At 34.6% G+C, this 23,390-nt stretch overlaps 1 protein-coding gene across 3 annotated transcripts in view; it reads right to left on the bottom strand.

The window, feature by feature from the left end:
* Positions 1 to 23,390, bottom strand: part of USP47 (ubiquitin specific peptidase 47) — a 117,518-nt gene that overhangs the window by 77,496 nt on the left and 16,632 nt on the right. For 2 of the 3 annotated variants that reach the window (XM_025459494.3, XM_025459496.3), the window contains exon 2: positions 1,256 to 1,315. The exons of the other annotated variant lie outside the window; for it this stretch is intronic. In XM_025459494.3, coding sequence (XP_025315279.1) covers positions 1,256 to 1,315 — 60 coding nt within the window. The remainder of the gene's footprint in view (positions 1 to 1,255; positions 1,316 to 23,390) is intronic. 3 annotated transcript variants of the gene reach the window in all.

Here is a 23,390-nt window from a genome sequence, read left to right as displayed (position 1 = left end):
CTCTGAAATTAACACCGTAATTTTTGTTTCATAAAAAACCCTTCCTAGGTGTTTCTTATTTAAAAGGAAGGTGTATAATTGGTGGCATATATTCAGAATATTATTAGTATGTAGAAAACAATATCAACCAAAATTCAAAGTTACCAAGATTCAGATTTTTCTAAGAAAAAATATATAAAGAATTTTAAAACATTACAAAGGGATTTTACCTCTAAATGTAACAGTCAACTCATTTTCCCTTAAGACTTCTTTCTTTTCAATATTATTACAAAGAATAATATTATGGTTGCAAACTTACACATATGCACAAAACCCGTTTTTTCTGCTTTTTGGTGCAGGAGCTGCTACAAGCTAAGAAGACAGGCCTCAGTACATTACCCTTCTGGACATCCACGGTTAATATTGCCATAGATTAAAAAAGAGAACTAGAGGGTATGAATATTTTTGCTGATTGAAATTTGTTAAATGTATCAGCCTCACTCAGATTTGCATTTTCAAAAAAAAAAAAAAAGATTTGCATTTTCAATTGAACAAGCAACAATAACTGGGGCAGTGATGGGGGTCCTAACTTACATTAAAAAAACATTTTTAAATGGAGGACATTTTTAAGGTCCTCCCTCCATGCCATTCTATTCCTCCCCTATGGCCATCCCCTCTCCCCCCCAAGAAAACTCCACAATGTTATATGACCTCTTCCTAAGTGGTCTTTTGCCACAGATCACTTAGAGAAGGCAAGAGACTCAAGGAACCACCTTGAAGAAAGAACTGGAGTTGAAAGGACCTGAGGAAAATGAGGTATTAAGTAAAGGTTGGAATGGGATGCTTCATCATCACAAGAAAGTTTAGGTTACAGTGCATTCAGGCCGCTGGAAAAGTAATAGTTTTATTTAATTATTCAAATAAGATTTCTGGGCTTTGACTCTATAAACTATTAAATGATTTCATTCTTGCACCATTTACACTTCAGAAAATGAACTATATCTGTATAAAAAGTAAACCACCAACCCAAAAGTCAAAATAAAGGATTCTATAGCATTTTTATGATTTCTCCCTTATTTACATGTTGAAAACAAGTGACTATCTAGACATATATATTCATTTAAGGTGACTTTCGTCTTATTCAAATCAAGTAGAAATTCAAGTAAGTCAAACAAGCATAAAACTTAAAACATGCCTTGTTATTAAATAAAAATACTAACATGCTGTTATTTGTTCTGCTGATTATCATACTAAAGCAATTACATCAGCAGTCTACCTGTAAAAATTTCTTCTTCATTTCATCAAAGATATTTTGTCTGCATCTCCAAAACACATCCTATGGTATATAAGAACAAAATGAATTACAACTACTTGAAATAAGAACAATTTAGCTAAAAACATTTTTGCAACAAAATATGTATTAAGTAGTACACCACCTAGGATCTTATTTATAAATTACATTTGTAATTTTTACCTTAAGCCTCATTTACTCTTGTAAGGTTACTGAAAACCTGTGCTATAGTGATAAACATTAATATTAGCATGGAAAAAAAGACCAACCACATTTTAAAGGAGTGGTAGCTTTAGAACTATCTGCAAATCAAATGTTCTGAGCCATATAATATTTTTCCAGTTTTACTGAGATATAATTAACATCTAACATGGTAATAATTTAAAGTGTACAACATAAAGATTTGATATGTGTATATATATTGCAAAATGATTACCCAATAAATTTAGTTAACATCTATTATTTCACACTGTGACAATGTTTTCTCCTAGTGATGACAACTTTTAAGATCTACTCTCTTAGCAACTTTCATATATACAGTGCAGTATTGCTACTATAGTCACCACACCACACATGGCATCCCCAGAACTTATTTATCTTACAACTGGATGTCTGTGAATTTTGATCACCTTCACCTATTTCCTCTACCCTCTTCCTTTTGCAACCACCAATCTGTTTCCATGAGTTCTTTTTTTTTTTTTTTTTAGATTCTACATATAAATCATATCAGACAATATACCTTTCTTTTTTCCTAAGTCACATAATATTTTGAGTCCATTAAAGGAACTTTGCAGGGAAACCTAGAGATCCCTGAATTAGCTGGTTTGTAAATCTGGATTTCTCACATGATAAGTAATCAATCAAGCAGGGCTGCTTAACACTACCAGCTATTTTCTTTCAATGTAAATCTTTTCCTTATTATGAGACAAGCTTATTTTTCCAAAGAAGGAAATACAGAGGGCAGCCCCAGTGGCCCAACGGTTTAGCGCCGCCTTTGGCCCAGGACATGATCCTGGAGACCCGGGATCAAGTCCCACGTCAGGTTCCCTGCATGGAGCCTGCTTCTCTCCCTCTCCCTCTGCCTGTGTCTGCCTCTCTCTCTCTCTCTCTCTCTGTCATGAATAAATAAATAAAATCTTAAAAAGAAAAAATAGAAATACAGAAATACGCAAAAGGAAATAAAGATAACCTATAATCAAGAGATAATCTGAAAAATCTTGGTTTTACACCATTTCACACTTTTTCTCTATGAATCTTGTTTTCCCCACCTTCCTTAATTAATAAAAAGACAGGCCAATGTATTATTTCAAAACGTGCTTTTTATTACTCACAGTAACTTGGATACTATTCTATTCTTATTTGCTTTTACAATAGAAACATATTTCTATTACAATAGTAGTAATTTTTAACAAGTAACTCTAAAATAACCCCTATAGCAATTATTAACAATTTGATATACATCCTATCAGATCCTTATCCATTCCATGCATATATTTATTATACAGATTGTTAATTATTAACCAAATAAGATCATTCTGTACACCATCATTTGAATTCTGCTCCTTGTCCCTCGATATTCAGTCATCTTTCTATGTCAAAACATTTAGCTTAAAACTAGTGATGGGGGCAGCCCGGGTGGCTCAGTGGCTTAGTGCCACCTTCAGCCAGGAGACCCGGGATCCCACGTTGGGCTCCCTGCATGGAGCCTGCTTCTCCCTCTGCCTGTGTCTGCCTATCTCTCTGTGTGTCTCTCATGAATAAATAAATAAAATCTTAAAAAAAAAAAAAAAAAACTAGTGTTGGGACACCTGGGTGGCTCAGCAGTTGAGGGTGGGATCAGGGTGTGATCCCGGAGTTCTGGGATCGAGTCCCACATCAGGCTCCCTGCAAGGAGCCTGCTTCTCCTCCCTCTGCCTGTGCCTGTGCCTCTGCCATTCTCTCTCATGAATAAATAAATAAAATCTTTAAAAAAATAAAATAAAAATAAAAACTACAGTGTTCCATTACATAGAAAACCATAATTTATTTAATCTGCTTTTAATAGGCATTTAGACACTTTCAAATTTCCACTACAGCTTTACTTATCTGTACATTTTCTTCCCTAAAGATAATTTCCCAAAGAAAGAATTACTAAAGCAAAGGTTATATACTCATTTTTAGGGCTTTTAATACATGGTGCCAAAAGGCTATCTCTTCCACAAATAAGAACCGAACTGCTAATATGTGTCAACCAGTAGGCGCTCAGAAAATAACAGTAAATAAAACCCTTGCCCTCAAAGAGCTGCCACTTTACAGTGGGAACTCAACCATAAACAAATCTAAGTCAGGAGGTATCCACCAACCTGAGTCTTTACATTTCTGTCCACTCTAACTGGAATGTTCTTCCCATGGATGTCCTTACTTCCTTTGCTCAAATATCATTGTGGTGGCTTCAAAATATGTCCACAGATTCTCTGACATGCTTTCTAGCAAGAATGGAGTCTAACTTCAGTCCCCTTAATTATGGGTCAGCCTTAGTGACTGCCTGTGATACACAACATGACTTTCAAGGCCCAGGTGGAATGGGCAATACAGCTTCTGCCTGGCTCTCTCTCAGACACTTGCCCTTGGACCATGGCTACTAAGTTGTGTGGGAGCCAAGCAGCCACATAGAAAGGTCATGCATAGATGTTCTAGCCACAGCCCAAATAAGATCCCAGCTGGCAACCACCATCAACCACCATACATGTGAGGAAACATTCAGATAATTCCAGTCCCTAACCTTTCAGCTGCCCAGCTGATGCCTAGCAGAACAGTAATGAGCTGTCCCAGCTCAGTCTTTCCTAAATTACAACTCCATAAGCAAAAGTCACTAAGTTGGGCAGGGTTTTATACAGCAAAAGATGATCAGACTAGTCGATTTCTCAATCTGGTCTTTTTCTTATCATCCTTGTTAAGTTACAATCCACTTACAGTTTACGTCACCCTTCCTTGCTTCAAGTTTCCCCACAGTACTTTAGCCACTTGACATATTTCTTTATAATTTACTTGTCTATTGTCTATGTCCAAGAAACTTCTCCTATGAGCCAAGATGAAATAACAGACAATATTTACCCTCCCCAACTTAAAACTAAAAAACTACACAAAGTATATGAAAAGGTAATTTTCGACAGTATTAAACAACAAGCAATGTAGGACAGTGACCATTGTGAAGGTAAAAAACAAACATGATGAGCTAACCTTCCAGATTACAGTGCAGGGAGGGAGAATCCAGCTAGAGTCCAGCAATTTCCTGAGTTGAAAAAAATGCGGTGGGAGTTCAAAGGGGCCAATTCAGCTAACATTTATAGAGCAAAATACTGAAGAAAAGAAAGCTGTGCAAAAGGCAAGCTCCAGAGGTCTACAGTGGGGCCCTCCTTGAGTATTTTGGCTGAGCACTCATCAGTAAGTGCATGTGAACAACCCCTTGAGCCACAGGAAAGAATCCTCATAGCTTGTTTCAGTGCCCACCAGCCAGAATTTAAAAACTGCAATATACAAGGCATCAGACAAGAGTACTCAAGGAGTACTGTCTCGGTAGTGGGACCAAATTAGGCCTAGTCTAAAGGCTACTCTAGCCCAATCTTACAAAGCTTAAAAGCAAGCCTCAAAAAGACCAAACTGTTCACAATTAACTGCATTCAAGAACAAAGTTCAAGAACATTTATAGGCTCAAAGTATAATTCACAATGTCTGCTACCCAATCAAACATAAATAGGCATGTAAAAAAAAAGCAGGAAACTATAACCCGTAATAAGAAGAAAAAAAAATCAATGAAAGCCAACCCAGAAACGATATAGATGATAGAATTAGCAGACAATGATATAAAAATTTTACAACCATATTCTGTATCTCAAGAAGGTAGATAAGGGGAACCCCTGGCTGGCTCAGTCAGTAAAGCATGTGACTCTTGATCTCTGGGTTCTTGAGTTCAAGCCCCACATTGGGTGTACAGATTACTTAAAATCTTTAGAAAAGAAAGAAGGCAGATGAGGATGTTAAAAAAAAAAAAAAACATGGAAAGTATTAAAAAGATCCACTAAATTTCTAAGGAAGGAAAGTACAATCTAAAATGACTATATAATGGATAGGATTAACAGATTAGGTACACTGAATAAAAGATTAATAAACTTGACGACCTCAAAAAAAAAAAAAAACTTGAAGACAGGGCACCTGGGATATACAACATGATTTTCAAGACCAGGGGGAAAGGGCAATACAGCTTCTGCTCAGCAGGCAGTTTGCCTCTGCTTCTTCCCCAGTTCATGCTCTCTCGCTCTCACTCTCTCAAATAAGTAAAATCTTTAAAAATAAATAAACTTGAAGACATAACAATAGAAACTATAAAAAAAATGAGACTCAGATTTCATCTTTTTTATGGTTGCATAATACTCCTATGTACACACACATACACACACACACAAACACCCCCATCTTCCTTATCCATGCATCTTCTGATGGGCTCTTAGGTTACTTCTACACCTTGCCTATTGTATATAATGCGGCAATAAACATAAGGATGCACATATCTTTTCAAATTAGTGTTCTGTTTTCTTTGGGTAAATAAAGAAATTGCATCATTTGAGATAACATGCAACCTAGAGGGTATTATGCTCAGTGCAATAAGTAAGGCTAAGAAAGACAAAGTGGAAACTTACAAAAATAAAAATAAGCAAAAAGCAGAATCCGACCTAAAATACAGGGAACAAACTGATGGCTGACAGAGATGGGAGAGTAGGCAAAAATGGGTGAAGGGGAGTGGAAGATACAGGCCTCCAGTTACAGAATGAGTAAATCACAGGAATACAGAGCACAGCATAAGGAATACAGTCAATGGTATTATAAAAGCAATGTATGGGGACAGACAGTAGCCACACTTCTGGTGATGTAGCATAATGTATAAACTTGTTGGGCAGCCCTGGTGGCGCAGCGGTTTGGCGCCACCTGCAGCCTGGGGTGTGATCCTGGAGACCCGGGATCGAGTCCCACATTGGGCTCCTTGCATGGAGCCTATTTCTCCCTCTGCCTCTCTCTCTCTGTGTCTATGAATAAATAAATAAATAAATTAGTTAATTAATTAATTAATTAAAAAAAATAAACTTGTCAAAATCACTATGTTGTACACCTGGAACTAAAGTAACATTGTGTGTCAATTCTACTTAAATTAGGAAGAAAAAAGAGAGAGAGAGAAACACAAAGAGGAAAAAAATAACATACCCACAAACAAGAAACCCAAAAAGTGGAACAGAAACCATAAAGGCTAGAAGGAAGTTGCACAATATTTTTCAGGTGTTAATAGAAAATAACGGTTAGCCCAGAATCCTAAAATGAAAAACATGTCCCTCAAGAATGACCCATAAATTGTTTCAGTAGTCAATCAGAATTCAAGACATTCTTAAATAAAGGAAAACTAAAAGAATTTGTCTCCAGTAAAACTACTCTAAAGGAATGGACAAAGGAAATTCTCTAAACAAAAAGGAAATGATCAAAGAAAAAAAACCTTAGAACATCAGGAAGGAAGAAAGGTGACAGCATGCAAAATAAGGCTAGCTACAGTACGCTTTCCTTCTCTTAAGTTTTTATTAAAAGTTTAACAGTTAGGGGATCCCTCAGTAGGCTCAGCGGTTCAGCACCTGCCTTTGGCCCAGGGCATGACCCTGAGGTCCCGGGATCGGGTCCCATGTTAGGGTTCCCGGCGTGGAGCCTGCTTCTCCCTCTGTGCCTCTCTCTCTCTCTCTGTCTATCATAAATAAATAAATAATAAATAAATAAATAAATAAATAAATAAATAAACAAACAAACAAACAAACAAGTTTAACAGTTGACGTTAAAGTGAAAAGACTGCTTGATATGGTTACAGATGTATAGAGTAAATATCTGACACCATTATATTGTAACAAGGGAAGGTAAAGGGACATAAAAGAGTGAGGATTCTGTATTTCAACTGAACTGATAAAATGATGACACCAGTAGGCTGCGTTAAGTTGGTATATATAAGGTAATACCCAGAGGAATCACTAAAAAAACTATCATGAAGGATACAATCAAAATCACTATAGATAAGATGGAATTTTAAAAAAATGTTCAAGCAAATGCACAGGAATGCAAGTAAAAGACAACAGAAAAATGAAACCCAGAGAACAAACAAGAAACACAAAATAAAATTGCTGACTTAAGTGCTAACATATTAATCATTACATTAAATATAAATTATCTAAATACATCAACTAAAAGATAGATACTGCCAGAGTGGATTAAAACAAACAACCCAACATGCTATCTCAAAAAATTCACTACCACTACACACATATATAGATATACACATATATGTAATATAAGTCAAATATACGATCTATAAAATATTTTTAAATACTTAAATATATTTCATATAAAATACTTTCCATGAAAGTAGGATAGAAAAAAATAAATCATGCAATCATTAATTGAGAGCAAGAGTTAATTTTAAAAATTAGTATCTTATAGACTACAGAACAAAGATAATTATTAGAGACACAAACATTATATGATAAAAGGGTCTATCCACAAAGAAGACATAGCAATCCTAAATGTGTATGAACTAAACAGAGCAGCAAATGTGCAAAGTCAAAACTGATAAAACTAAGAGAATTAAGTTAATCTACAATTATACTTAGATTTCAACACCTCTCTCTTAACAGTTGCTAGAACAATTACACAGAAAATCAATAAAGACATAGAAAAAAATAATACCATCGACCAACAAGATCTAATCAACATTTATAAAACATTCCAACCAACAAAGACAGAATATACTTTCTCTTCAGATGTGCATGGAACACATACCAAGACAGACCACATTCTGGGCCACAAAATAAACTTAAATTTAAAAGCATTGAAGTGCTATTAGAGTGTACTCTCTGCTCACTGTGGATAACAGAGAATCGGAATATAAATAAATATAATGTCTTCTTAAATTGGAAGATTCAACATACTAAAAATTTCATTTCTTCCCAAACAGATACAGCTTCAAAGCAAGTCCTATCAAAATGCCAGTAAGAGTTTTTGAAGATATAAACAAGATTATTCTAAAATTTTTGCGGAAAGGCAACGAAACTAAAGTAGCCAAAAGAACAAAGTGGGAGAACTCAATCTACTCTATTTCAAGGCTCATTATATAACTAGAGTATACACTAGTTTATATGCAAATATGGATCATAAACTTAAATGAAAAATATAAAACTATAAAACTTTTTTTTGGGGGGGGGGGGAACAGGAGAAAATATTCCAGAACTAAAGCTAGGCAGAGTTCTTAGACGACATCAAAAGCATGACCTATAAAAGGAAAATTTGATAAACTAAATGTCACCAAAATTGAGTCTATTTTACAAAGACTCTACAAGGATGAAAGACAAGCTAAAGACCAGGAAGAAATATTTCAAACAACATAACTGACAAAGATCTAGTACCTAGACTATAAAGGACTCTGTGCACCACACACACACACACACACACACACACACACACAATCAAAACAAAAAAACCTAATTAGAACCAAAACAAAAATAAAAAAACCCTAATTAGAACCTAAGCAAAAATCATGAGACATTTCAAAGAGCATAAGCAGATGACAAATAAGCACAAGATGGTCAATGACCATATCACTAGCCATTAGGGAAATGCAAATTAAAATCATAATGAGATATTACCACATACTTATCAGAATGGCTAAAATTAAAAATAGTGACAATATCAAATGCTGACAAGGATGTAGAAAAACTGGATCTCTCATACTTTTCCTGATGGGAATGTAAAATGGTACAGCTACACTAGAAAACAGTTTGGTAATTTCTTAAAAACTAATGACGCAACTACCATTCAACCCAGCAATTGCCGTCTTCAACAATATCACAGGGAAAGGAAGAAAACTATAGTTTTAGAAGATGCTACCAGTGGGGAAAATAGAGCAAAGAATACAGTTATCTTAATTGTCTACAAATGAGTCTACAATTACCTGAAAATAAAAGCTTAATTTAATAAATAATAAGTCCTATTTAGTAGTAGTATACTACTCTTCTCTCTCTCGTAGAGACTAAGAGAGGGCTGCATATTTTAAACCTTGAAGCTGAATAGAAGTAGAATGTGAAATGGGGTACTCCTGAGAATGTGTAGTCACAAGTTAGCCTTCAAATGGATTTGCAGTTCCAATTCACACTAAATGGTACGAAAAATCCCAAGCCATGAATTACATTGAAAATGGTTCTAAGACAGTAGTTTCCCAAGTACATAACAGAAACAGTCACATTTTTTTTTCTGGAGAACCCACTTATATTTCAAAGCTCAATTTCCCTGAAAATTATTTTCATAATTCTAAAAAAATGGCTCAAAATTGTTTTTTAAATCGCTAATTACATAAGGAAAAAGGCACCATAAGTGACAGCAAAGACCAAAATACAGCAGATGGCACACATAAAAGTTTTAATATTGAAACTACCAGTCACATCATGAAAGATTGTTTAATATGCTCCAAGAAATGAGAGCTTTGAAATTTTAAGTAAATGTTAGCAATTAGCAGGCTTTTAAAAGTACTGAATAAGATTCCTAGAAAAGAATATAACAAATTAAAAACACAAAGGTTAACAGTATATTTAAAATATCTGAAAAAAGAATTAATGACCTCTACAATAGAACTAAAATTTCCTAAACTTTTACTGACATAGAGATGTAAAACATTAGGGTATTAAGAGACATGAAGGATATAGTAAGAAAATCTAATTAACATCCAAGAGAAGAGAGAGAATGGAAGTAGAGGGAATATTTAAACAGATAATGGCTAAGAACTTACAAGAACAATCAGATTGAGGAAACCAACAAAATGCCAAGCAAAATAAACAAAAATAGTTTAGATACAGCCAGAAAAATGACAGATTATCTTCAAATAAACAATAATTAGATTGACAGCTGATTTCTCAACCAGAGAAATGGAAACCAGAACTTAAGCATACCTTTAATGTTCGAGGGGGGGCGGGGGGGACCAAAAACCTGCTATCCCAGAATGCTATATACAGTAAAAGTGTCTTTCAAGAATGCAAAAGCAGAGATTTTTGTGACCAGTAGATCACAGTTAAAGAAACTTAAAAAAAAAAGTATTCTCTTCCTTCTTCACCAGTTCCTTTGCCAGGAATCCATGCTTTTTTCCCATTCAAGAATGTTTTCTGCAGGCTAAAATCCCAGTGACCATTTGACTGCAACTACATGAGAGACTTCAAGTGAGAATCACTTGCTTGAGGCAGATCAACTCATAGACCCCTGAGGCTTGGAAAGGCTATCAAAGCTTGAGGAGTCATATACTTTTAGAACTTTATTGAAAGACCTGAAGAAAGACAGGATATATCCTCTTTAGTCTATTTACAATATGCAGAATTATATTTCACAGTAACCTCTCAAAAAAAAAAAATCTATTATAGGCAGGAAGAAAAGTGATCCTAGAGAGAAGGTAATGAATTCTGATCTGGCTATCTAGGCTGATGACCATAATGCTTACCTAATTTCTACTAAACAACTACTGTAGTGCCATAATCATGTGGCACCGTAATTATGTCTACCATGAAAACAATTTTCTGAAAAAACCACCATAAACTCAATAAATACACAATGCTAAACAGCTCATATATTGCCAGCAAATCAGAGGCATGGAGAGACTTTGCTTATCTAATATGGAATAGAGACTATTCATGGATTTGGGGTTTAAAAAACCTGCCATATTTGCTCTTCTGAGCCTTGAGTCTTATTCTCACTCCCCACCTCCTGTACTGGATCTGGTTCCCTCCTGGGCAGTACAATTTTTACTCAATGTTTACACTTTGGTTCCAGAGTTATTTTCTCTTTAACAAAGGAGTGAAATATAAAAAGAAATGAATATAAAAACTACAAAAATTAACTCAAAATGGATCAAAGAACTAAGTGTAAGAGCTGAAACTATAAAACTCTTAAAACAAAAGAAAAGTTTCATGACTTTGGAGTTGGCAACGATTTCTTGGCCAGGATACCAAAAGCAGACAACAACAACAAAAATAAACTGGACTTCATCAAAATTTAAAACTTTCATGTATCAAAGGACAACAGAGCGATAAAGTAATGAATAGAATAGTAGAAAAAAATCTGCAAATCAACATATCTGAAAACATAATAAAATGGATAAACTTCCAGAAATAAAGAAAATCTCAACAATCCTAAAGCTCTTAAACAAATGGAATCAGTAGTTAAGAATCTCCTAATAACATCAACAAAATTCCAGACCTGGATGATTTCCCAAATACTCAAAGATAATTCAACTTTTAAAGAAAATGAGAGGGGATCCCTGGGTGGCTCAGCGGTTTGGCGCACCTGCCTTTGGCCCAGGGCGCGATCCTGGAGTCCCGGGACCGAGTCCCACATCGGGCTCCCGGCATGGAGCCTCCTTCTCCCTCTGCCTGTGTCTCTGCACCTCTCTCTCTCTCTCTCTCTCTGTCTCTCATGAATAAATAAATAAAATCTTAAAAAAAAAATGAGAACTGCTCCCTCAATTATATGAGGCTAGTAAGATAGTAAACTTTAAAAAGACTAATAATAGAAGACAGAAAAATTATAAACCGTATCACTCACGAAAACTGCAAGAAGTCTGAAGCAAAGTTTTAGGAAATTAAATCTTACAATGTATTAAAACTTAATATATCATAACTAGGTTCATTTAACAGTGGAAATATCACAGGGGATTGATCCCTGGGTGGCAAAGTGGTTTAGCGCCTGCCTTCAGCCCAGGGTGTGATCCTAGAGTCCCGGGATTGAGTCCCACATCAGGCTCCCTGCATGGAGCCTGCTTCTCCCTCTGTCTGTGTCTCTGCCTCTCTCTCTCTCTCTTTCTTTCTCTCTCTGTGCCTCTCATGAATAAATAAATAAAATCTAAATATATATATATGCCACACAGTAACAGATGGAGAAAAAATCATGTCAATACATACAATACCAAAAAAGCCATTTGAATAAAATTAAATCTTTTCTTGGACATCCTTTCATGATAGTGCATAACAAGACAGAAGGAGAATTCCCTTGATGAAGTGCATCTATAAAATTTTATAGCAAATATATTTAATGATGAAATGCTAAAAGCTTTTACTTTAGGAAGAAAACAAGGATGCACACTAGTCACTACTTCTGATTAACACTGTACTGGAGGGACAGTACAATAAGCAAGAAAATGAAAAACAACCTAAATGGATTAGAAAGAAAGAATATGGTCCTTATACATAGATGCCATGATTGTCTATCTAGAGAACCCAAAGAATTTACATATAAATTATTACTATCAATAAAAGCTTATAAAAGTTTCTATGTCATTAAAAAAAGTATCAGAAATAAATTTAAAATCCAATAAAAATATAATTTACAATAGCATCCTAAAATACAAAGTACTCAGGAATAGATGTAACCAAATCTCTTTGTAAGAAATGAACAAGATCTAAAGAAAGGGTAAGATTAATAAAACATGGATTAAGTTTATCAAGCGGAAGACTCAGTATTATAAAGAAGTCAACTTTTTCTATAGGTTCAAAGTAATTCCAATCAAAATTCCAACTTTGTGTATGTGTGTGTTTACTAGAGGTGTAAGAGGGACTAAATCTGAAATCTATATGAATGTGCAAAGTTACAAGAATAGACAAGACACTCCTGAACAATAAGGTTGAGGAACTTATCCTACCAGATACTAAAAATTAGTAAGAAACTATAGGAATTAGGATAGTGACATTGGTGCAGCATGTTACCTCCAAAACAGAGCCAGATATATATATAGAAACGTGATTAAACTTTTTAGTAAATGATCTTGGGATACAAAGGAACCCACAGAAATTTGATGCATACTTCATATCATACATTAAAAAAAATCTAAGTGAATTAAAAGCCCAAATAAGAAATTAAAAGCCCATATCTATAAATTAATCCCTCCTTCCCTCTCTTCTTTCTTTCCCCTCCCTTCCTTCTTTATGGGGGGTACGGGGTCCAGAGTGGGGCAGAGGGTTAAAGAGAAAGAGAGAATCCCAAGCAGGCTCCACACCCAGCATCGAGCTTGACACAGGGCTTGATCTCAGGACCCTGAGATCATGACCTGTGCTGAAATCAAAAGTTGGATGCTTAACTGACTGAGCTGCCCAGGAGCCTCATGACACATCCTTTAAAATGTAATGTGGTTTTTTAAATCTTAGGATAGGAAAGAAAAGCTTTAGGTATGCAAAAAAAAAAAAAAAAAAAAAAAAAAAAAAAAAAAAAAAACACACACACACACAAAATTTAAGATTATGGACTTGTTGATTTTAAAAATTAAAAGGGTGAAAAAATAAACAAATTGGGAAGACATTTACAACAAACGTAACAAAAACCAGTATCCCAGAACGATAATAAATTCCATAAAACTATGAAGACAATCGAATAGAAAAATGGCCAAAGACATGAACAGGAGATTGTAAGAAAAGAATGAGCTCACAAAGAAATTTTTTGAATGTACAATATTATTAGTAAGTGAATAAGGCTATAAACCAATAACTCTAACTCACGGTTAGAGGGGATGTAAAATGATATAACCCTTTAGGAAAACAGTTTTGCCATTACTTATAAATCTGAAAATGTATTTATCCTACATTCCATCAATTCATCACTACATTCCATCAATTCATCACTATCTATCTATCTATCTGGCCACCCAGCCAGCCAGTCAGCCATCATCTATCTCCTAAAGAAACTCTTGTCTCAAGGAACAAGAGATATGTACAGAAATGTTTATAGTACCATTTCTCAAAATAGCACAGAACTGTAAATATCCTAAGTGTCCTTCAATGATAAACTGTAGTCTATTCACAAAATGGAAGACTAACAGTGAAAATAAATGAAATGCTATTAGGTACATCATCATGAATGTCTCTCAAAAATATAAAATGAAAGAGCCAAGTCACAGCAAAATATTAGCCAGACTAAAAGCCACAAAATTTATATAAAGCTCAAAAACATATAAACTAGTCATCTTATTGTTTACTGACACAGCATGTGGTGAAAAAAAAAGAAAAACATAGTTATCAAAAATTTAGAATGATGGTAGAGGCAGGGACACAATTGAGGAGGGAGTTATACAAAATTTCTGTGGTACCAGTAATGTTTTATATTCTGTAAAAGATGCCTGAGTATTTTATTATTATTCTTTAAACTGTACTTAACATATTGTTTTTGTGTCTTATTCTTCATAATAAATGAAATCAAAATGGGAACAAAACACAGATGACTTAGAGTTTAATTTACTACAAACAATGCACATCTTGCTTATTTGTTAAAAATATTTTATTTATTTTGACAGTGCACACGCCCACAAGTGGGAGGGGAAGGAGAGAGAATCTTAGGCAGGCTCCATGCTCATTCTCATGACCCTAAGACCCTGACCTGAGCCAAAATGAAGAGGCAGATGCTTAACCAACTGAACCATCTAGGCACCCCACATTTTATTTTTGATAGTATGAGATTGATAAATCAACAAATACAAAAGGCACAAAATATCTTGACTTAGAAAAGCACACCTTATCTATCTTTGGTTCTGTTATATTCAACATTTTAAGTAATTATATAGACAAAGCCATGAAAAAAGATGATCAAATTTAAAGAAAAATCTAAGGAATAGTTACTACAATAAAAAGGACCAGGGATCCCTGGGTGGCGCAGCGGTCTGGCGCCTGCTTTTGGCCCAGGGCACGATCCTGGAGACCCGGGATCGAATCCCACGTCGGGCTCCCGGTGCATGGAGCCTGCTTCTCCCTCTGCCTGTGTCTGCCTCTCTCTCTCTCTCTCTGTGACTATCATAAGTAAATAAATAAATAAATAAAAAATTTAAAAAGGACCAATTTCAAACCTATCTCAATAGATATGGCCAAAACAAAATTTTAATTTTTTAAGATTTTATTTATTTATTTATGAGAGACAGAGAGAGGCACAGAGACACAGGCAGAGGGAGAAGCAGGCTCCCTGCGGGGAATCTGATGCGGAATTTGATCCCAAGATCACGTCCTGAGCCAAAGGCAGACACTGAGCTACCCAGGTGCCCCGAAACAAAAAATTTAAATTGAAATAAAACCAATTTTCTTTCAAAAAATAAACTAGACCTAGGTGATAATCCACCAATTCTACCTTTAAAAATTCATCCAAGGGTATAGTCAACGCATGTACAGATGTGAATATAAAAGGACACTCAGTAGAACATTACTATAAATGTAAAAAGAACCTATCAAAAGCTGTCTAACCAAAAAAGAAATAATTTATAAGAAAATTATAATAAATAACATGCAGTGGAATACCAAGCAGTCTTTTTTTTTTTTTTTTTTTTTTTTTTTTTTTTTTTTTTTTCCAAGCAGTCTTTAAAAGTAACGTATGAGGGGCAGCCCGGGTGGCTCAGTGGTTTAGTGCCGCCTTCGGCCCAGGGCCTGATCCTGGGGACCCAGGATCAGGTCCCACGTCGGGCTCCCTGCGTGGAGCCTGCTTCTCCCCTCTGCCTGTGTCTCTGCCTCTTTCTTTCTGTGTGTGTGTCTCTTGTGAATAAATAAATATAATCTTTAAAAAAAATAAAAATAAAAAAAAGTAACATATGAGATATGCAGATAAGGGAAAATATCCAATATATATTGCTAAGAAGCAATGCTAACCTTCAAACATGAAATATAATAGCATTTTTAAGAGTCTATATTGGGAAGGAGAAGGAAGGAAAATTTTCAGAATAAAAGAATCATATCAGAGTATTAATAGAATTGTCTTTGAGGGTAAGAGCTAGAGGTGTTTTTTCCCTTTATGCTTTCTGGAGTTTCCAAATATTTAGCACTGCACGTGTACTTGTTTTTATAATTTATATGCAAATCATACGAAATACAGTCAGCAAATTTAGTCAATATATTAAGTAAAATGTTTAAAGTTTTAGCCTATTCCTACCCTCTCAAACAAAAGAGACAAAATACCTATCCCTCAATCAAAGAGCACAATTAGAAAACAAAAGCAATTTGCCTAGGTAACAATACACATGGAAAAGATATCTAGGGAGAGTTGAAGAACTACACTCAGTGTGTACAACCAACAGACTGCTGTGTCTACACATTAACAAACAATAAAAACCAGCACAGTCAAGGTCAGGTACCATAAACAGACAATATGCAGACTGTGGGCAATGTATAGGTACTACACAGGAAAATAGTTAAAGGAACTAAGGATATCTAAAATACAGAAGACTTATGATGATAAACTTCTACTACTAAGATTCTTCTACTTCAAGTAATATATTTCTGGAAAAATAAAGGCCAGAAGGAAGGGTGGAAGCCTCTTAAAAGGAAATTAAAAACAAAATAGTATTCATTTAGGTAGTAGTTTAAAAAAAAAATCAATGTTGATTATAGTCTTAAAGCCACACATAACATTCTACATATTAAAATATCTAATACTTCCATTTCTGGGATAAGAGCAAGTGGTGACACTTTTCCCTATTCCATCTGTTAAATACAACTACAAGCACTATGCATTAAACAAAAATAAGAAAACACTGACAGGTGAAGAGGAAGCGGACTGGCTAGGGACCTCAGGACCCAAAGAATGAAAGAGATGGTGGTTAATTCCCTGTTTTTCTTTTTGCCTAATACATCCTGGTCTGAATGGCACAGACTGAAAATGAAAATGCCCCAAGACAAGACTGTCCTTCTCTAGCTAAAGGATCAGAAAAGGGACAGCCTCACAAAACAGGAAACTTTTAGACATTAATCATACTATGGCCAAATATTACAGGGGTAGAAAATAAATAAATAACTTGCTCTGCTTCCACTCCCATCATCAAGGTCCAAGAGATTTCCACTCCCATCATCAAGGTCCAAGAGATTTCCACTCTCATCTGGCTAAAACAAGCAGTCCCATACTCTTCCACTAGAGTGGCATTAAAGACCAAGTGGGCAATGGGACTTTCTTTCATTACATCCCAGTGATAAGAAGCACCTCCTCACTTCTCTATCAGGAGAGCCCTCATGGGAGAAATAGTCCTTCTTCCCATTCCAGCAAAGCAGGTATCCACAGAAGTTTAAAGGAAACCTGAACTTCGTCCTCATCCAGGAGTAACAAGGTACCACTCCCACCCCAGGCTGTAAATAAAGGTGGGAGGAGGAACCTGGACTTCCACCCCCACCTCTCAGTAATGAAGGAGCACGCTCTTTCTCTTGTTGGCATGGTGTCAGATGAGATCTGTTAAAACAGACGTTTAAGTAAGATTCAGAGTTTCATAATACAGTACCCAAAACATCCAGAATAAAACGAAGTCACTTGTCACACCAAAAACCAGGATAATTTCAACTTGAATGAAAAAAAGACAATCAACAGATGCCAACACCAAGATGACACAAATGTTGGAATGATCTGACAAGGACTTTTTTTTTTTACAGATTTATGCATTCATTCATTCATTCATGAGAGACACACAGAGAGACAGAGACACAGGCCGAGGGAGAAGTGGGCTCCCTTCAGGAAGCCTGCTGTGGGACTCGATCCCAGGACTCCAGGACCACGACCTGAGTGAAAGGCAGATGCTCAACTCCTGAGCCACCTAGGTGCCCCTCTGACAAGTATTTCAAAGCAGCTGTCATAAAAATGTTCAACATGAACATGAAACAAATGAAAAAACAAAGTCTCAACAATAGCAGATAAAATAACTAAAATTAAAACTCATAGGAGCTCAATAGTAAAATGAAGATGACAAGGGAATCAATGATCTGAAAACAAAAAAAAACAGAAATCTTTATATGAATAAAGAAAAAAAAGACAAAAAAAATTACTCTCAATATTTGTAGGACTATAACAAAAGACCTAACTAACATTCTTGTCAACTAAGTCCTGGAAGGAAAGGAGAAAGAGGGTGGATGTGAAAAAATAATTGAAGAAATAATGGCTGAAAACCCCAAATTTGGCAAGAGGCATATACCCAGATATTCAGAAAGCTGAATGAATCCCAAACAGATTAAATACAAAGCAATTCATGCCAAGACATATCATAATCTAGACAAATCCTTGAAAACTTAAGACAAAGAGAAAGCTTTTAAAAACAGAAATAACAGCTTATCTATAATGACAAAAACAATTCAAATGTAGCAGATTTCTCATCAAATATCACAAAGGTAGATATTTTCCATAATATTTACCAAGAGCTGAAAGAAAAGAATTGTCAGCTTAGAATTCTATAGTCAGTGAAAATATCCTTCAGGAATGAAGGGGAAATAAAGACATTTTCAGATGACGGAAAACTAAAATATTTGTTGCTAGCGGATCTACCCTAGAAGAATGGCTAAAGGAAGTTCTCTAAATAGAAATGATGATAATGAGAAGAAATCATTTTGTATTAAAAATGAAATATTACATTCTACGATAATGTATATTTTATAGAAGTATTTTGTATTAGTAATTAGAGCACTGCTATTTTACGTTAAGTAATTAGAGCATTTCTCGATTAATACACTGTGCAAAACCCCACACATAAAATAACTGAGTTGACTCAATGTGACATTTGGGTTATTTCCACAAAAAGCTAGACTTCATGAGTTCTTAGTCAAGACTATAACTATGCTGCAAACTAAAATTCAACTTATATCATTTCAGCTTACAAGTTTTCCAAATACATGACCTGCTCTGAGTGCTAAAACTGTCTACTGATCTGGCAATTTCTCTTCTGGGTTTATAACCAAAAGAAATGAAAGCAGAACTCATAGATAGCTGTACACCCATGTTCACGGGAGCATTATTCCCAACAGCCAAAAGATGGAAGCAAATATTTATACAGATATAAGATTAAATATAAGGAAATACAAGGGTGGGGTGTGTGTGTGTGTGTGTGTGTGTATAGTGTACATGGGTCTGTATGTATACATACATAAAATTGAATATTATTTAGCCTTAAATAGGATGGCAATACTGACACAAACTACAATATGGATAAACCTTGAGGAATAGATACTAAGTGAAATAATCTTGTCACAAAAAAAAACAAATATTGTAGGATTCCACTTATTTGAGGTACCCAGAGTAATCAAAATCAGAGAGAATGGTAGTTGCCAGAGGTTGAGGTCGTGGAGATGGGAGGGTATGGGAACAGGGAGTTACTGCTAATGGGTACAGTTTCACAAGATGAAAAGATTTCTGTGGATGGGTGATGGTAATAGCATAGCAATGTAAATGTAATTAATGCTAACAAACTGTATATTTAAAACTGGTTAAGAAAGTAAATTTTATGTTATGTGTATTTTTTTTAAAGATTTTATTTATTCATAAATACACACAGAGAGAGAGAAAGAGGCAGAGACACAGGCAGAGGGAGAAGGAGGCTCCATACAGGAAGCCTCACGTGGGACTCAATCCCGGGTCCTCCATGACCACACCCCAGGCTGCAGGAGGAGCTAAACTGGTGCGCCACCGGGACTGCCCTGTTATGTGTATTTTACCAAAATTAAATATTTTTCAATTAAATATAGAACTTATGACCATTAAGTCTGTGGAATTAGCAAATATGTCTGCAAACTGGGTTTCTAATGGTTTTACATTACAAACACATAATAGTCATAAGAACATATTATAGATATATGTAAATATATGTATAACCATGGAATACATTTCTATTTTCTCTTCTAATTCAAAAAATATAAAATCTGCCTATTAAGGGCTTTCATAATTTGACTGTATATATGCATATATAGAGAGAAATAGGATATAGAAATAAGTGCAGATTTATTTATATATGTAAGTGTGCATATTTTCTAGCTCCTTTGAGAAGATCTAGAAGCAAGGATACCCATGTGACAATAAATACATCTAGTCCCCAGATCATAATTCTGAATACCATTCTCCACCAAAAGGATTCAGAGGTCTTTGTAAAATGACTGATCTTAGTGTTAGGGTTGGAAAAGTACAATAGCTTAGAATATCCTGCACTGTCACAGAAAGTAAGGAAGTACTCCAAGAATGGTGAGATATGTCAGAAGGACTCAGGAGCCAGTTGAAAAGGTTCTCACTGGCCAAATCTGGAGTAACTTGAACATCAAAATAAATATTTATTCAACTGAAAGTTTACATTAAAAGATTGTTGTATCAGGAAGTAATTAAATGACTAAAAATATATACATAGGTAAGCTGAAAATTTAATAGTTAACAGTGTTCTAGGGACACCTGGGTGGCTCAGCGGTTGAGCATCTGCCTTTAGCTCAGGGCGTGATCTCGTGTCTCAGGATCGAGTCCCACATTGGGCTCCTTTCATGGAGCCTGCTTCTCCCTCTGCCTGTGTCTCTGCCTCTCTCTCTGTCATGAATAAGTAAATAAATAATCTTTAAAAATGTTCTATTTCCTGAATAATATTAAAATACTGATGATGGACAGTAAGTCTAATTAGAGAATGGCTATAACTAACTTAGTACTCATAAGAATCCCTTAGAAAAAAATTAATTTTCAGAATTTAAATCTCACTTGTTCACTTTAAAACTAAAATGCTAACTACAGAAGTTAATTGCCAAGAAGCTCAGTTCCTAAATTAAATATAAAAATTTTAATCATACTTTTAAAAAATCTGATCATGAACTTTTTTATTCAGTATATTTTCAATATTTAATTTAGGAAGGAATATGTAAATCAAAGAGATATTAAGAGTAAGGACATTATCATCAAATTTGATATGCATCAAGTTATAACTTTTTAGCCATTTTTTCAACTTTTAACTTCTCAAGAATTAAATCATTTCCTGTTTCCATTTTAATGTGGGTGAAAACTGAAGTTAAAGTACATCATTAAATATATCACATTTCCCATTCCTCTTGCTGTTTAGCATTCCTAAACAGTTAAACCATTCTAACAAAACATCTCTGTGAATCATTATAATCAGAAAATGATACAAGCTCCATATACTAACAAAAATAAAAGACTTTCTTAGATACAATTATCCTCAACTCCATTCCCACTAGTATCCCTCTACAACTTCCCCCAAATGGTTCAGTCTTCTTAACCCTACCTTTTCATCAGCGTGAAATTATACTCTAGGTTCAAATTTCTCAAAAGAAGTGTCTTTCATATATCTAGGATTTGTTTTAGCTTTTTAATGGAATTTCGCTTCTTTTGTTAATATACTCAAAGAAAACAATTACATCCAAAGATTTGAGAAGACTGGCCAGGAATACATAAATACTTCAGAGAATCATAAAAATTCAACATGAACATGAATAAAGACCAACAAGTACATAAGAAAAAAACATAAGCAGATTCATATGCAAGATTCTGCTTATTAGGTAAGAAATGAAAATGGCTAATTTAGAATCTTTACTACTGAAAATGGACCACAGCAGAGTTAAGTCTAAGTCATTCAGGGAATTTGCTAAACAATACATTTGGGAAATTAAATTCAGGAAAATAATTTATTAATACATAGTTTCTGCTGTTGGAGCATAAAATATGTTCTTAAAACTCTTCAATAAATTTATAAAAATTGATTTTGAAAGTTTTAAACTTTTCCAAACTGATTTTAAATTTTAAAACATTTGTAGTGCAAGGGCTTTTCCTATTACTTTTTTTTAAGATTTTATTTACTCATTCATGAGAGACAGAGAGAGAGGCAGAGGGAGAAACAGGCTCCCATGGAGAGCCCGATGCAGGACTCAATCCCAGGACCCCGAGGCCAAAGGCAGACACTCAACCACTGAGCCACCCAGGTGTCCCGGGCTTTTGCTATTTAAAGGAAATTTGATAATAATCACTCTCTGCTTTAACTTATTTTCTAAATTCAAATCTTCATATAAGAATTTTCTAAAAGACAACAATGCACCTGTTATAAAAGCTAAGTTCAAAGCATAAAAAACTGTACATATAGCTACATTATATTTTACTATCTTAGTTAAATGCAAATTCTGTGATAAACTAATCTGCATTAATTACAGGTGCTTATTCAATATATCAAGATATGGATTTTGTGAATTTAAACTAATACGGAATAAGATATGACATGAATTGTCTGTTAATTTACGACATTTGTTTCCAAATCATATAACATCTCAAGTAATACAGTATAATAGTATGACTTACAGCATGTTTTAAAACTTTTGTAAAAATACCTATGTTCATACTTGTTCTCTGTGCTCTATTATAGTGTCCCTCTGATATCTGCATTCTATTTTCTTCTAAAATACCCATAAAACAAGCTCTCAGAACCCCATCATATTATAATCAGAATACTAATTATATAAAACTGAGTTCTTTGTAAACTACTTTTACTTGTAACAATTACATCAAGTACCCATTCAATTAGAAAATTAACATAAAGTTTCAGAACTTTAAGAAAAAAGTTTAAATCAAACTATGAGCAATATATTTTACTTGACAGTTAAGAAACCATCAATCAGATAACACATCACACATGACACAGAATTATAATATTTAAGGCTGGATGGACGTTTAGACATGTGATCCAGCTCCTTATTTAACGGATGAATAAAAAGAAATTCTGGAACCTAAAGTGACTTGCTTTAAAGTTACATATGAACATCGATCTCCTAAGAAATAGAGGCTTTCTGATGACTTTATAATGTTAACGTATTTGTGGCAATAAAGTTATAATGCCATTATTTTTCTCCTGAATTCTACCCTAATACTCTTCTCATTTCTGCCTTATTCCTTCTAATAGTTGTTCTACTACTGGTAACGAGTGACCCACTAATAATATACTGTAGGTATCTAAACTTAGAAGCTAAACAAACTACTCTCAGGAGAGGAAATAGTACGCCCTTTACTATTCCTGTTATCTTTATTTTGATTACTGCTAAGTTTTCTTCTGTGAGTAGGCTGTTGTTGACAAGCAGTGACTCAGCTTGTGATACAACTGACTTGTTTACAGGTCTTGAATGTTCTACAGCACTATTACTAAATCAAAGAAACTATTTTATTGTGTCTGTTACCATGCTTTTATTTAGAAGCATGAATAATAATTTTAATGTAGGAATATTACATTCTTATAATCCTCTGAACATGAAATTGTACAATTGAAAAAAAATGTAAAGGTTACTTAAAACTATTA

The sequence above is a fragment of the Canis lupus genome, chromosome 21, assembly GCF_003254725.2.
Source record: "Canis lupus dingo isolate Sandy chromosome 21, ASM325472v2, whole genome shotgun sequence".
Taxonomy (NCBI): Eukaryota; Metazoa; Chordata; class Mammalia; order Carnivora; family Canidae; genus Canis; species Canis lupus.
This window is presented reverse-complemented; position numbering and strand designations above follow the sequence as displayed.